Genomic DNA, 13,691 nt, shown 5'->3' on the forward strand with positions numbered 1-13,691 from the left:
TGCTCAACAGAGTCTAGTCGGTATGGATAATGGTTTTGATGCGGAGCGTAGTTTCTTATAAATGTGTACTGCGAAGATCCCTCCAGCCCCTCTCGCAGCTTGGATTTCCGTTTAGTCAATGGGCAGCCGCAGCCGCCAGTCAAGGTCAGTAGCGTTGTTGGTACAATAAATAGCAGACAAAGAGGCACAAGAAACAAAAACAAACAAAAAAGCGTATGAATAACAGATTAGTTATGCAAAATGCAAACAAAAAGGTGTATAACAAATTACGATGTATTGGAAAGAAAATACAAAAATAAATTATACTAAAAATGCATTCAAATTTACGATTCTGGACTTGTGTTTTCAATGACTAGGGACCTGGCCAAATTGCGCGCGCATGCCAGGCGCAAAATATTGAGAATCTCATCTATATTTTCCGCGCGATAGTCCTTGAACACGGTCTCTGCATTTTTCTGCTGGTTTAAAAGAATACATTAAAATTTGCTTACAAATTGTAGGGGTCTGCTTTGGACAACATACGTTTCCTAATTTGTCCGTGTTACGCTCTATAATGGGCACCAGCTCCGTTTCCAAATGATGCAGAATCGCTACAGTTTCATTTGAGAAGATTTTCGGATCCTTCGACTCCAGCAGTGGCACTGTGTCAATGAGCAAAGAGGGCCAGAAGCTGGTGTGGGGGAAATATACATTTAAATTGCATGGATCGGATCTCTTTCAAATTAAACACTTACTAATCTGGAGTTATTTTGGAGTTCAGTAGATTGACCAGTAGCTCGACCGCAGCCAGAAAGTCACGGCTGCGATATAGCTCGTAGAACTCAAAGTACTTGGAGAGGAAAACTAATCGCGGCGAGATGAACATGCGACTTTTAATGTGGACAATGACATCCGGACAAAGCATATTGCCCGTCTGAGAATAATTCTATAACGACGGGTAAAAGAATGCTTTGATTAATGCTTATGATTTTGGATATATGGCGTCACCTTCAATATAAAGTCAGCTATTCCCGTGACCAACAGCACATCCTTGGACCGTATGCCCCATTCTAAGGCGTTGCCATAGCGCTCATCATCGAATGATTGCCTGGACAGGACTTTGCATATCTCCTGCTCCACATCAATCAGGCCCCGTTTCCTGGCTACGCTCATGAGCTTAAGGGCATGCCGGTCGCTACGCAGCGATATGCGTGGCAGAAGTAGCTCCATGGCCGCTTTACCTTCCTGCTTGCAACAGTCCAAATAATCAATTCCCAGCTGCCATAGGCTCCGTGTGCTCATCAAATAGCTGCCATACTCGTATATCATAGAGTGGCGCAGTGCCGGAAGATCACTAAAAATGTATTATAAATCGTTAACAAAGACAAACGAACAATTTAAAAATTAAATCATCTTACATGTTGTTTTGCTCAAAATAGCTCTTTAACTCTCCGGAATGATAGATCAAATCAATCATATGTGTGGTTAGCCAATTGGTGTCGTTGATCCTCTGGGTATCATAAATGAAGAGCCTTAGATCATGCTCCATGAGCTGCGAGATCATTCGGGCCATGTTGTTCAACTGGCTGCAGGGCCGGAGAAGTGTCCACCGATTCAACCAATTGGCGGCAGCAATTTTCAGCTCAAAGGGCTTGCAGGTGGGTTTGGTGTAGAACAGGTAGCCAGGTAGGAACTCGTACCATTCGTTTGACTCCTTGATGCCGGCATCCCAGTGCTCATTGCTGCCTGTGACAAGCTGAAGGATCTGCTCGAGCTCTGGCTCAGACCCAAATGTATTTGCCCGGATCTTACGCTCCGCATCCACATGCCAATGCTCCCATTGCGAGTTGAACTTCTTCAGTGGAAATCCTTCCTTATAGACGGGCATGGATGCAAGTATCAGTTCTGCTGCCTTGAAAGCTGGTTGGCTAGCCTTGCGATTCTGGCGAAGGATGGCACGTGTGACGTCCAGGGCGCCAACCATGACTAGAGACTTTAGAACGTTCCAATAATCATCATTCTCACTGGCCTCTTCAGCCATCAGTAGAAAATCGGTGGCTCGATCCTCGATTTGCGGTGCATAAAAACGTGCCCAGTCGAGCAGCTGGGGAACAATAAGCTGACTTTGTTGCATGTAGAGAATCTCGAAGAGATGCCAGAGGCACTCTGCCGCATAGAAGACAATGACGGTTTCGCTAATGCGTTGCTGACGCTCTTCATCCATCTGTACCTCTGGCGACTTTTTAGCATGCTCCAGCCTCTCAAGGCTGGCCCGCACTACACTGCGGTACATGTGTGAAATTCTCAGATATTCTGCCCTTGGAGCCCTCTGACCCAATTCTTGCAACGTTGCAAAGGTGATGTTCGACTCTGCAAGCAGACTTCGCAGTACAGGCTCGTCGAACAGTGTAGTCTCCTGAGCCAGATAGATGAGCACGGGATCCTGGCCGGCTGTTTCGCTAGGGACATCTCTTGAATTCCACTTGACGTGACGGTAGGCGCTGAGCGCTATTTTAGAACCCGGCACAAAAACGCCGGTGAGTGTGTTTCCAAAGCGGGTGGCCAGGGCGTCTCCAAGCTCCTAAAACGGTTCGTTATTTGGTTAACAGATAACATATATATCATACAAAACTACTCACAAAAGTGGATACTGTGTTATCATTCATTTTAATTCTCCTTTAATAAAATAAAAAAAAATGCACGGAAAAGAAGCGCAACTCGCAACAAGTGTGGGCAACGCACTATTTTTAGGTATTTTTAACGCTTGTTGCAGTGCTCGAAAACAACTCGGACCTACGGTTGCAAAACAATTGTATCGAAAAAAGTTAAATAATTTTAAAAAGGAGTAAAAGCAACGAAGTTGTGTAGTTTATGTATTGGAATCGAGATATATATACAGGAATCTAATTAAATGTATTAATAGCTAGTTAGGCTAGTAATATTTCACGGAATATCAAAATCGAGGAATATGTAAAATCGAACTTGAATTCGTCAGTATATTTACGGTATATTTTGAAAATGAGATGGTATTTTTCGGTATATTTAGAGGATCGGTCACACTGCTCCCGTTGTCCACGCGAGTGCCGTTTTTTTTATTTTTTACGTAAATATTTGATAATAAAGTGATAAAATAAAATTTAGCTGAGATGTAGCCATGAGTACGATTCTGGAGAAAATTTCGGCCATCGAGTCGGAGGTAAGCGAAGCCACAATCAATAGCAGAGCACACAGAAACTAACCTGTCTGGTATCGTTCCCCTCTTCACCATCTTTACCGGACAGATGGCACGCACGCAGAAGAACAAGGCGACATCGGCGCATTTGGGTCTGCTAAAGGCGAAGGGTCTGCGAAGCTTCGGCGTGAGCTGATCTCCCCCAAAGGAGGCGGCGGTGGCACTGGAGAAGGTACGTCGACACTTGCCCTCCTTTGAACAGATAATTAACTGGTAAACTTTTAGCCGGCTTTGAGGTGGCCAAAACTGGAGATGCACGAGTGGGTTTCGTCGGCTTTCCTTCAGTGGGTAAGTCTACGTTGCTATCGAATTTAGCCGGAGTGTACTCGGAGGTGGCCGCCTACGAGTTCACAACCCTGACGACGGTGCCTGGATGCATCAAGTACAAAGGAGCCAAGATCCAGCTGCTTGATTTGCCCGGTATCATCGAAAGAGCCAAGGATGGCAAGGGTCGAGGTCGTCAGGTGATTGCCGTGGCCCGTACCTGCAATCTAATCTTCATGGTTTTGGATTGCCTCAAGCCGTTGGGCCATAAAAAGCTGTTGGAGCATGAATTGGAAGGTTTCGGCATTCGGCTAAACAAGAAGCCGCCAAACATTTACTACAAACGGAAGGACAAGGGCGGCATCAATCTCAATTCAATGGTTACTCAATCGGAGCTGGACACGGATCTGGTTAAGACGATTCTCTCGGAATACAAGATACACAATGCTGATATTACGCTTCGTTACGATGCTACCAGCGACGACCTGATCGATGTCATTGAGGGAAATCGCATTTATATACCCTGTATCTATTTGCTGAACAAGATCGACCAGATCTCCATTGAAGAATTGGATGTCATATACAAGATTCCCCATTGTGTACCCATTTCGGCGCATCACCACTGGAACTTTGAGGACTTGCTCGAATTGATGTGGGAATATCTGAGGCTGATTCGGATTTACACCAAGCCCAAAGGACAGTTGCGGCCGTTGGAAAGCTGCGATTCAACAGCGACGAATTACTTTCAAGCTGGCACAGATCTTCACCATCGTTGGGTGAACATGGCTAATGCGGATCGAGAACTTATCGGTCTGCACGATGCCTTGCTAAGCAGCATGAATAGTTTCAATAAGTGTGTGATCAAGTGTAACATGCACATTGATATAAGCAGTCTCGAAACTTTGGTCACCGACATCGCCGAGCCTCTGCAGCGCAATGACTTCGTCACAAACACTAACAAAGATGGGATTGTAGTTGAAAATATCTTGAATGAACGTCCACACCGACGACCGATAATCCAACAAATGGCGGACTCCAAGCATATAATTCCAATTGATCAGTCGGCATCGGTAGTGCGAGATGTGGAGTCAACACAGTGTCCAGCCAGGCCGGTTTCGGATAGTCTTTTGCTATCAACGCGTTCGAGTTGGTTTAATAAAAAGCAAAAGCAAAAAGCAAAGCCCATTACGTCCCCACAGACCACTTCACCACAGCCACAGGACACGGCCACTGTTTCCGCTAAAACAAAAACCATGCTGCCTGTTTCACCACGTAAACGTATCCTCGAGCCACCGAAAGTCGGAAGAACAACATCCAGCAGTGAAATCTATCATCAGATCGTAAAGAACATAACCGCCTTTCCAGAGGGAAGTGTGATAAACGCTGAATTGATGCATCTAAACATAGCCGAAAAGTGTTTCTTTGTAGGCATGTGGGGTGCGGAGCCGCTGCAAAAGTTATTCGAGGGTAAATTACTTCTTAAGGAGTTGGACCAGCTTCCCAACTTTGGGGAGATATTTGCGGTGTACGATTTCAACGGCAGGGTCATTCCACGTGTCACAATCAATGATTATGCGGATGAAGGTGGCTATGATGCCTATTTGATTGATTTCGGCGAGCATATACACATGACTGGCGACGAGAATATATTTGCGCTACCAGATGAAATACGGCTGCTGCTGGCAGAGGCCATCAGATGCTTCTTCAGAGAAGGCGATGTGTCCCATATGTCCGAGTTCCGATTCACAAGAGTGGCATTGCGTGTTTTGGAAAAATGTGGTGACGATTTAATAGTTGAACTGGCCGATGACAAGGCTAACAACAGTCGTCGCAGGAAGAGTCCTGTCAAATCAGCTGCAGCCGATTCTATTCAAGATCAGTCCGTGCCAACCAAGACAAATGGGCCACAGTTAAGAGTGGCAGTCGATTCTAATGGAGTAGAGTCCGATTCCGCGGCTCCAACCACCGCCAAGCGACAGGACCTACAACTTAGCAAGGAAATCTGTTCTATTAAAGATCAGTCCACTTCCTCTTGCCCACCAGCAGAGCTCTTGGCAGTTGATTCCTACCCAGATCAGTCAAAAGCAGTCCCCCAAAGCCCGCAGTTAGGCAAGGCAGTTACGGACATGCCATACGGGGGCCCACAGTTAGGTGAGTCAGACATGGCCATGCTAAACACGATTGATGAAGGCACCAGTGACCCCTTAAAGGCTGTACTGGGCTTCAGGCCCAAAGACGAGCAAGGAATCTGTGGGCATTACGATCCTAAGCTCAATGGCTTCAAGGGTAAGTCTGTGCATAGAAAACAATCAAACTCACAAGAAAAGTCTTGATAAAATTCATGTTTCCCCTAAGGTAGACACTGTCGCTTGTTGCATGAGTTCTTTGCACCTAAGGGCGTCACCAAGGACTTTGAGGTGTTAGACGCTCTGCCGGAAACCGAGTTTGATGCGCCATTCCCAAGAAAATTAGGAAGCATTGTGGAAATGCAGTTCCACGGTAGTCTATGCCCAAATTGTAGATGGCTCTTCTCCTCTGGTATGGATCAAGAATGATGTCCTAGGGCCCAAGAGTCAGTTCAAGCAGAAACCGCATATGTTGGACATACTCAACGTGGAGGAAGACGTGGTGCTGGCTTTGAGATTCGATTCCTTGGCGACAATGCCGATCTGGCCGAGCAACTGATAACGCGCGGCTATGCACAGCCCGATGAGGACGGTCCTAAGCCATATGATTCTGATCTTGATCTGTAAACGTATTTCCTTTTCTTGGTATACGAAGTATAACGTAGTAATTCATATAGCGTTCCAATAGTTCTTAATTACTTTTTTTAACACTCACAACACAATCGAACACAACGGAGACGGTGCTGGAGTAGTTCGGTTTTTAAGCAAACATTGACTATTGCTGTAGATTGAGAAACACGGATATGCTTCCTGGCGGAGCCACCTAGTTGTGTCCTTTTTAGATAACTTTGAATTACGTATCTTTCTTTAGCTTTTTTTTTTTAGTGCCATATCCACACCGAATAAACAAAACATATGTATATGTTCAGGGGTATATTCCTCATTTCTCTCACACGTCAAGTCGCTTGATTAATGTTTTTCTTGGGACTCGCCCAATTGCCAAGGAAAGGCACAAAACGCAAAGCAAAGGCCAATGACAAGCAGCAGCAAAAGCCTCAAAACTAAAACAATAATAATAATTGCCTCTAATGTGCAAGCGCAAAAAAATCAAAGGACACCGAGCTATTGTCGTGGTCTCGTCCTGGATGCGGTGCGGTGCGGGGTGCTAATAGATTATGCCGCAACGATTAGAAAGGCAATAAATAACACCTGGCCGGGATCACATGCGTGTTTGGCCCGACCCGCACATGTGGGTGGGTGGGGACGAGAGCACATTGAGGACAGGTCCTCCGCTCCTTTGTCCTGGTGTTGACAATTTAAATGTTTCGGCCAAAGGGTAATAGCTGAAGGCTCAAGGGTCGCGTCCCTCAGAGCTGGGATGAGCTTTGGACTGGACTGTGAATTGCAACAACTGACTGGAGTTGTATGAACGAAATCTACCATGTACTCGTACTCCCTTAAGTGGACCTTGGACTCGCTCAATTTCCAGATTCTAATCACTTTCAGGAAGGAGAATAGTTTTGTTCCCATCGAAATAGATAGGCAGAGTCACCTGCTATGTTCTACATGCCTCTATTCGCTTTTGTGGCCAACCCCTGGCCATAATTAGGCGGCCAGTTAAGTGTCAAAAGGATGGCAGACCCCCATCCCCGATCCCAGACATATGCTCTAAAGCATAATGATGATGACAATGATGGGCACTGAACCACCCCAAGTTCCATAGTTTTATAGACACACATCTTGTATGATTTGGTGGCCTTCTTAGCATGAATTTTAATACACTGATACAATTTCGATTACTTTTTGGGTGGGTGTACGTTTGTCTGCCTATGTTGGAAGAAACTCAACTCATTTAACGAAACAAGAAGCGAAATAAATATATTTGGGGAGAGTCCATCCTTAGCAGCTGGACCCGCGCTGAGGGCAATTGCCAGTGCTGCTGGTGGAAGCCTCCGGGCTGCCACCGTGGGGCAGCTGCAAGGCGGCAATGCGCTGCCATGTCTGGTTGAAGTGGCGCGCAGATCGGGAATTGGACAGCTTCGCAATAGGTCCCAGCGTGCGATACCCATTTCCAATGTAACGTACGAAGCCCTTGGCAGTGAGGTCCATGAGGGCTGTCTTCACCTGGGCTTCCAGATCGCCACAGGCGAATGGTCTGTGATGATGGAGGAATATTGTTTGGCTTAAATGTGTGCATTGTGAGATTATTGTAATGCACGTCTTACTCCTTTTTTAGCATCTCTATGATAGTAGCCTCCTGTATGCCATCGACGTAGCTGGGATGATCCTGAAAGACGCGCACCATGTCCATGATGTAGAGCGGCAAGTGGATATGATAAGCGTTGAAGGGCAGACTCGAAGTGCTCGGCGCACAGTCGCTAATCGGGGCCTCGTCAGACATATTGATTAGTCTCGTGGCAGTTCTATATTTATTCGTATTCTACAATATTTTTTCGCCTGTATCTCGGACAAGCAGAACAGGGCTTATACACATATCACATGTATGTGAACCCATTTTAGGCAGGGGCTACTTAGTCATGCCTACTCGGAGTTGTGTTGCCTCAAATCCCAAGCGCTAATGTCATCCAATTAGAGGTGTCATTAACGGTTTGTCGGTGTCGAGGTCCCTTGTGTTCTCCAACTATTGACCCAGTAAAATAGAGTACAAATATTGAAACAATTACATGTTCGGGGTTTTTATTACTTGGTAATTTGCCCAATACTTATAGTAAAATAGTCTCTGTCCGAAGGGTTCTCTCCGTTCCTCCCAGTGCATTAGTCGTAGTCCTTCGGATGGGAGGCAATTTATAGATTTCTCCACTAATTTTATTCCTAAAGACATATTTTCTATGCATAGTATAGTTTTTGAATATGTATGGTAAACCCGTTCTTCTATTAGATCAGACATGTCACCCCAGCACGCAATCCTCCTATTCCGTATTCCGGATTCCACCCATTGTTAGGCGACGCGCCATAAAAGACATCGAATAATAGACATAACTCAGTGCCACGCCAGTCAAAGGGTTAACTGTGGCAAAACTTTTACCCACAGATAATAAATTAGCGCATACCTTACGAAATGTTATGAGGATGCGACTGTTTTGCCGTCTAACTTCCGGCTACGATGTGGTGCCCGGGGCTCAAACTGCCAATTAACCTTTACAAACAGGTGACACTTTCTCAACTGCACGGCACGGGACGAAATGTGATGGGATGGGATGGGGCACATGAACGGGTTGAACGAAGACTCGTGCGGGAAGACGGTAAAAGTAGCGTTCCGGGACTTCTACGCCAAGGGGGATTGTAACTTCTTAGATTATCTTTGAGTGAAACAATATGGAAAACCCTACTGCACTACACTGTCGTTATATGTATGAATATTTCTTTTTTGGTGGTGGTACGGTGGGAATACTCGTATGCAAATAACTATTTTTTGGTTCTTCTCTGTTCAAATTCTGGAGAGTCATGCTTGATCAAATTGGAGTTGCGATTAGTTTGCTTGATGTCTTCTTTTGAAGGATTCGCCAAATCGGGGTCGGGTCGCTCTGACGTTGCACTTTTTGGCTTGCTTCCTGGAGTTACATTTCCTGGGATGAAGAGTAACAGATATAGCTTATTGCAAAAACCGATTGGCATTAGTCCGCCCCTTTTTACAGACTATTAAAGCAACTTTCCCCAATAAAATGACGGTCGAGACTCGGCATTCCCATTGGCCAGTTCAGTCTCTGCCCCCTTGACTTGCCACAACCTCTTGCGCCGCATAACAGTTGGTCAAATCCTATATAACCTGGGGCTGTGGCTGTGACGGGTGGGTAAATCAGGGCGACATGTGGTCAACTGCCGTGGACTGCTGCTTGAGGCCGGGACTGGGTGGGTGTAGTCCCACTAACCAGTTATATGAAGTCCTTGTAACCGGGCAGCAATATAAATGCCAGTCGGCGTAGAAAAGTGTCATGTATTTGACGAATAATTACCGTCAACATTGCGTGATTGGTTGAATCAGACGGGAGGGCGTTTTGGCTGGCTTAGGACTTAGCCGAGGTCCCCAACCAAATCGGCTGCCCGTGGTGGGGTTGCCAGGGGTATGCGGATGGGGTTGTGTGACAGGAACCTATAATTACCAGACCAGGCAGGTGGTCGCCAGACCAGGAATCCACCATTTAGTGCTCCGCTTTTAGACACACCGCGGACGTTGCCGCGAACGGAAGTCCGGGGCTTATCGCCAGAATGTTGGCCGGGATGCATTCACCCGGATCGCCTTCAGCTCAGTCACAGGTACCGCCGCCGACGCCCTGTAAATCGCCCATCCTGGACGTGACCGAGACCCTGTCGCTTCATAGCGAGATGGAGCTGGAACTCGAACCGAAAAAAGCGTTGTATTCCTTTGGAGCCCCGCACAGTCACGGTCACAGTCACAGTCATAGCCTACGTCTGCCGGGCCTCAGTATTCCCAACCTGATCAATAGCAAGAATTCCACTCTGCCCGCCTTCGAGTACATCGCTCCGCCGAACCACGCCCTTCAGGCCCTGGAGTTTCCCCTGATGGAGTTGAACCATCGTGTGGGTGTGGGTGTTGTTGGCGGCATGTTTCCCGGCTTCTTGCACCGACGGTCACGAGGCGAGAAGCGACCGATTCCGGATGCCCAGAAGGATGCCAAGTACTATGAGCGGCGCAAGCGTAACAACGAGGCGGCGAAGAAGTCACGGGATGCCCGCAAGATCCGAGAGGATCGCATTGCCTTTCGGGCCGCTCTTCTCGAGCAGGAGAACTCCATTCTACGGGCTCAGGTGCTGGCCCTACGCGACGAATTGCAGACGGTGCGGCAGCTCCTGGGTGCCACCGCCGCCGGTGGCCTGCTCTCGATGCCTCGCCAGATGTGAGACGAAGCCTATGGGGCAAGTGCTTTGTACATACAAGTAAAGTGAGGGAGTGATCTAGCTGTAGTTCTGCGGTGCATGTTTGTTAATAAATTTTTGAATTTATCTAAATCCTCTTGTTTAAATTCGAGTTTTTCGATTTGCTGCTTTTTGAAGTAGGCTCCTGTCCCAGTCTCAACGTCCCATGGTTCTGGAGTACCAGAATGTGTATTTCTGGCTCACCGCAAGTCAACAGGTGTGTTAGTGGCGTTGGGGTACGGATGTGACTCTGTTTATGTATTTCCTCAGTCGATAGTATAGTCCTTTCTATCTGCTATTGCAGAGTGTCATCTATCAGCCTAATGAAAAGCTTGAAAAATTAGGGAAAACGAACGAATAAGTGTTTTTCCTGATCGAGTGCAAGATACTAGAAACATAAAGAACATATTTCGAGGACTGCTTAATTTAATTATAGAAAATATTATACTTCAATTGAATTTCGACGAGTATTGGCTATTGAGAATGGTTTGTCAAGTTCCAAGGATGGTCGACTTATTAATCCACTGGGGTAGAGCCACCGAGTTTCTTGAACCATGAGTAGACGCATAGCCAAAAGTACACGGTGAGAACTGTGGGCCAAAGAGCGATATGCTGGTTTTTTGTTCCCAGAAATGACATGATAAACGTGCTTACCCAAAGATATGACCATGACAATAATGGATTCTGTGTGGATTGGTTGGTAATTATGTATCTTATTACCTAAACCGTAACAGATCAACCAAATTATGCCCACTATAAGGACAATTACGCGTATGATACCAGTTATCAAGTAGAGAATAACCAGCTCTTTCTTAGGCTGCAAATAACGGGACAAAGAGTGGTTTACAATAACGCGACCCATACCTTAAGGATTTCTCAAGGACACATACCTCGAAAATGGAAACAATTAGGAGGACGCAGGCCACAATGTGAAGAATGGAGACAATCAAGCTGAGATAGTAAACCACATTTACGTGCATTCCTGAAATATAGACACATGATTTAGACACGTTCAAGATTACGTACTCGACTTACCTCTGCACACCCCACCGAGAATAGAACACAGTATTAATTCCACGATCCCAATAAGTAACATACCCCATTTTAGCTCCAGAAGGCAAAAAACCTTTTTGATCTGAATCATTTTCACAGTTTATAATAATTTTCGAAATTTTTTGGCAATATTTTTCTGTCTAGCTGTTGTTAATTTCAAGACTACCTTGATCTAATTAAAATTGAGATATATTTTCTGAAATTCTACTTCTGATTACGTTGGGCAATTCCTCTATATATGAAATTATATTCCCAGACTTGAATTCCAGCGCTTTAAGGGCTGTAGTTAGGGTGTCATCACCTCCATCAATATTCACCTGGGCCCATTTTGAGTGTATAGGAAGGGCTCGGTTAGATCCTTATAATATATGAAAAAGTATACAGATAAAACAGCTCAAACTCCATTGACGAGGAAAATACGATTACCATCGGTTTTAATTTGTAAAAATTCTCATAGAAATATCGAAACATTCTAACAAATGTGCATGTGCATAAGGTAAAGATATCAACGTATACTATAGCTTTGCGAAAGCCCTGTCTTTCCCGTGGCCTTTCTAGCCTTGCGGGATGTCGGCTCCTAGTCCTGTTTTGGCTTATCCTCGCCGAGAAGGAAGCGTCGAACGATGGGCAGCTTGTAGATCGGCACCGAGAGCACAGCACCAACACAGGCACCAATCCAGTAGACAATGATGTGCTCGAAGTTGGTGTGGCCGCGACATCCCCACTTGAGGGCGGTGGCCAACACCGGATTGAAATAGCCGCCGGAGAAGTTGAAGGCTGCAAGCAGGGCATAGTTGAAAGCGTAAACTACTTGAGACCAGATGACAGCAGTTGGAAGGCACGCTTAAAGCGGGCGCACGCTTACCTGCCACCACCAGGCTGGTGCCGATGAAGGAGTCGATGTAGCTGGCGAACTTGGGCTCCTTGTCGCTGAGCGTTTTCGATGCCAGGCGGCACAGTAGTGTGGCCACGCCCTCAATCACGGCTCCCAGGTAGGGGCTGACCTGTAGATCGGCACTGCAGGACTCGAAGGCCCGTCCCTTGTGGGTTTCCGCGAACTCCAGCCACCAGAAGACTTGCACGATGCGGTAGACGCAGCAGCCGCCCATCAGCTCGGCCCATGTTCGCAGTGCCATCTCCTTGAAGCTGGTGCGCCCCTCCAGTACGTCTTCCATGTGGGTGTAGGGGCAGGCGGAGGCGTCGCCCCAGACCTTCCCCCACCACACCGTCAGCACGAACAGGCAGACAGCATAGGCCGCCACGCCAAAGTTGTCCGCCACTGACAACGGCAAAACCTTAGCCCACACTCGAGTCCATCGCACATGCACCATTCACCACTCATCACTCACCTATGATCAGCTCGAAGCAACAGGCACAGAGCTCGGCGGCGGCTATCGCCTCGTTGACCAGAATGGGCACGATTCCCTCCCGTGTCACCAAGCGCCGGCTAACCAGGCGGGCAATCTGGGCAGCCACACAGCAGCCGACCATAAAGATCCCGCTGACACCCAGCGATGCCATCGACATGTCCTAAAAACATTTGAATAAGTCCAATGAAAGACCAGGCACTCCTTAGTGATTATACATATATGATATGAAAACAAAGCTGACTTTAAGACTTCTCCTGCCTCAACCTTGTCCGGATATGGATGATGGCAACACTTTTGTTTTGAGTAAAATTGGTTTTCTATGCATAGGCATGTTCATGTCACACACTACTTAATCTAAGCACACGAAAAATGGACTAAAAATAGATACGATACTGTTCTTTCTATGAATCCCATTTGCTCTTATTGCAATTATTGTGTTTTTCTGAAATGATTTGACCTCGCACCACACTGCTAGAAGTGATTTAAACCCAAGTTCAAGTTTGTTTTTTGTGCATGAAATGTCCGGTGCTATGATGGATTGTCCCAGAAAATACATACTACGCAATTGGAGGATTGGATACAATGCGATCGGATACAATGGATACAATGTGTGTCTCGTAGGGCCGCCGCGAACACTGAGAATTGGCCGCTGACTGATATTTTGTGCTAGCGAATTATTTATTGATCGTTCTCTTTGCTCGCCGGGCAGTCATCTGGCTTTGGTTATAATTAAACTAATGCTCAATATGCGCACTGTTGACGTCATAGAAT

The 13,691-nt window shown here is 46.4% G+C and overlaps 5 protein-coding genes and 1 pseudogene across 7 annotated transcripts; 2 read left to right on the forward strand and 4 right to left on the reverse strand.

The window, feature by feature from the left end:
• Positions 1–257: 257 nt before the first annotated feature.
• Nup75 (nuclear pore complex protein Nup75) lies at positions 258–2,786 on the reverse strand. 2 transcript variants are annotated; one of them, XM_015184164.2, is made up of 6 exons: positions 2,619–2,786; positions 1,398–2,560; positions 988–1,333; positions 735–925; positions 523–670; positions 258–458 (listed from the first exon to the last, which is right to left on the reverse strand). In XM_015184164.2, the coding sequence occupies exons 1-6, from the start codon at positions 2,643–2,645 to the stop codon at positions 324–326; spliced, it is 2,010 nt and encodes a 669-aa protein (XP_015039650.2). In that variant the 5' UTR covers positions 2,646–2,786; the 3' UTR covers positions 258–323. The 2 variants fall into 2 exon arrangements, with proteins under 2 accessions (XP_015039650.2, XP_001360764.3); XM_001360727.4 differs by having other exon boundaries at positions 258–455; positions 2,619–2,773.
• A 253-nt stretch (positions 2,787–3,039) lies between these two features.
• On the forward strand, positions 3,040–6,521 carry LOC6898388 (uncharacterized; annotated as a pseudogene).
• Positions 6,522–7,344: 823 nt separating this feature from the next.
• LOC4804160 (uncharacterized) lies at positions 7,345–8,109 on the reverse strand. Its single transcript, XM_001360728.4, has 2 exons — positions 7,827–8,109; positions 7,345–7,756 (listed from the first exon to the last, which is right to left on the reverse strand). The coding sequence occupies exons 1-2, from the start codon at positions 8,000–8,002 to the stop codon at positions 7,501–7,503; spliced, it is 432 nt and encodes a 143-aa protein (XP_001360765.2). The 5' UTR covers positions 8,003–8,109; the 3' UTR covers positions 7,345–7,500.
• Positions 8,110–9,338: 1,229 nt separating this feature from the next.
• Positions 9,339–10,590, forward strand: LOC4804161 (uncharacterized). The gene has a single exon (XM_001360729.4). The coding sequence runs from the start codon at positions 9,829–9,831 to the stop codon at positions 10,480–10,482; it is 654 nt and encodes a 217-aa protein (XP_001360766.3). The 5' UTR covers positions 9,339–9,828; the 3' UTR covers positions 10,483–10,590.
• A 311-nt stretch (positions 10,591–10,901) lies between these two features.
• On the reverse strand, positions 10,902–11,724 carry LOC26533992 (uncharacterized). Its single transcript, XM_015184165.2, has 4 exons — positions 11,533–11,724; positions 11,388–11,479; positions 11,152–11,314; positions 10,902–11,087 (listed from the first exon to the last, which is right to left on the reverse strand). The coding sequence occupies exons 1-4, from the start codon at positions 11,639–11,641 to the stop codon at positions 11,014–11,016; spliced, it is 438 nt and encodes a 145-aa protein (XP_015039651.1). The 5' UTR covers positions 11,642–11,724; the 3' UTR covers positions 10,902–11,013.
• Positions 11,725–11,950: 226 nt separating this feature from the next.
• AQP (aquaporin) lies at positions 11,951–13,584 on the reverse strand. 2 transcript variants are annotated; one of them, XM_001360730.4, is made up of 4 exons: positions 13,479–13,584; positions 12,900–13,080; positions 12,416–12,829; positions 11,951–12,357 (listed from the first exon to the last, which is right to left on the reverse strand). In XM_001360730.4, exons 2-4 carry the CDS (start codon positions 13,075–13,077, stop codon positions 12,128–12,130), a joined length of 822 nt encoding a protein of 273 aa, XP_001360767.2. In that variant the 5' UTR covers positions 13,078–13,080; positions 13,479–13,584; the 3' UTR covers positions 11,951–12,127. The 2 variants fall into 2 exon arrangements, with proteins under 2 accessions (XP_001360767.2, XP_015039652.1); XM_015184166.2 differs by having other exon boundaries at positions 11,951–12,327; positions 13,479–13,581.
• Positions 13,585–13,691: the final 107 nt, after the last annotated feature.

Source organism: Drosophila pseudoobscura, chromosome 3 (assembly GCF_009870125.1).
Source record: "Drosophila pseudoobscura strain MV-25-SWS-2005 chromosome 3, UCI_Dpse_MV25, whole genome shotgun sequence".
NCBI lineage: Eukaryota > Metazoa > Arthropoda > Insecta > Diptera > Drosophilidae > Drosophila > Drosophila pseudoobscura.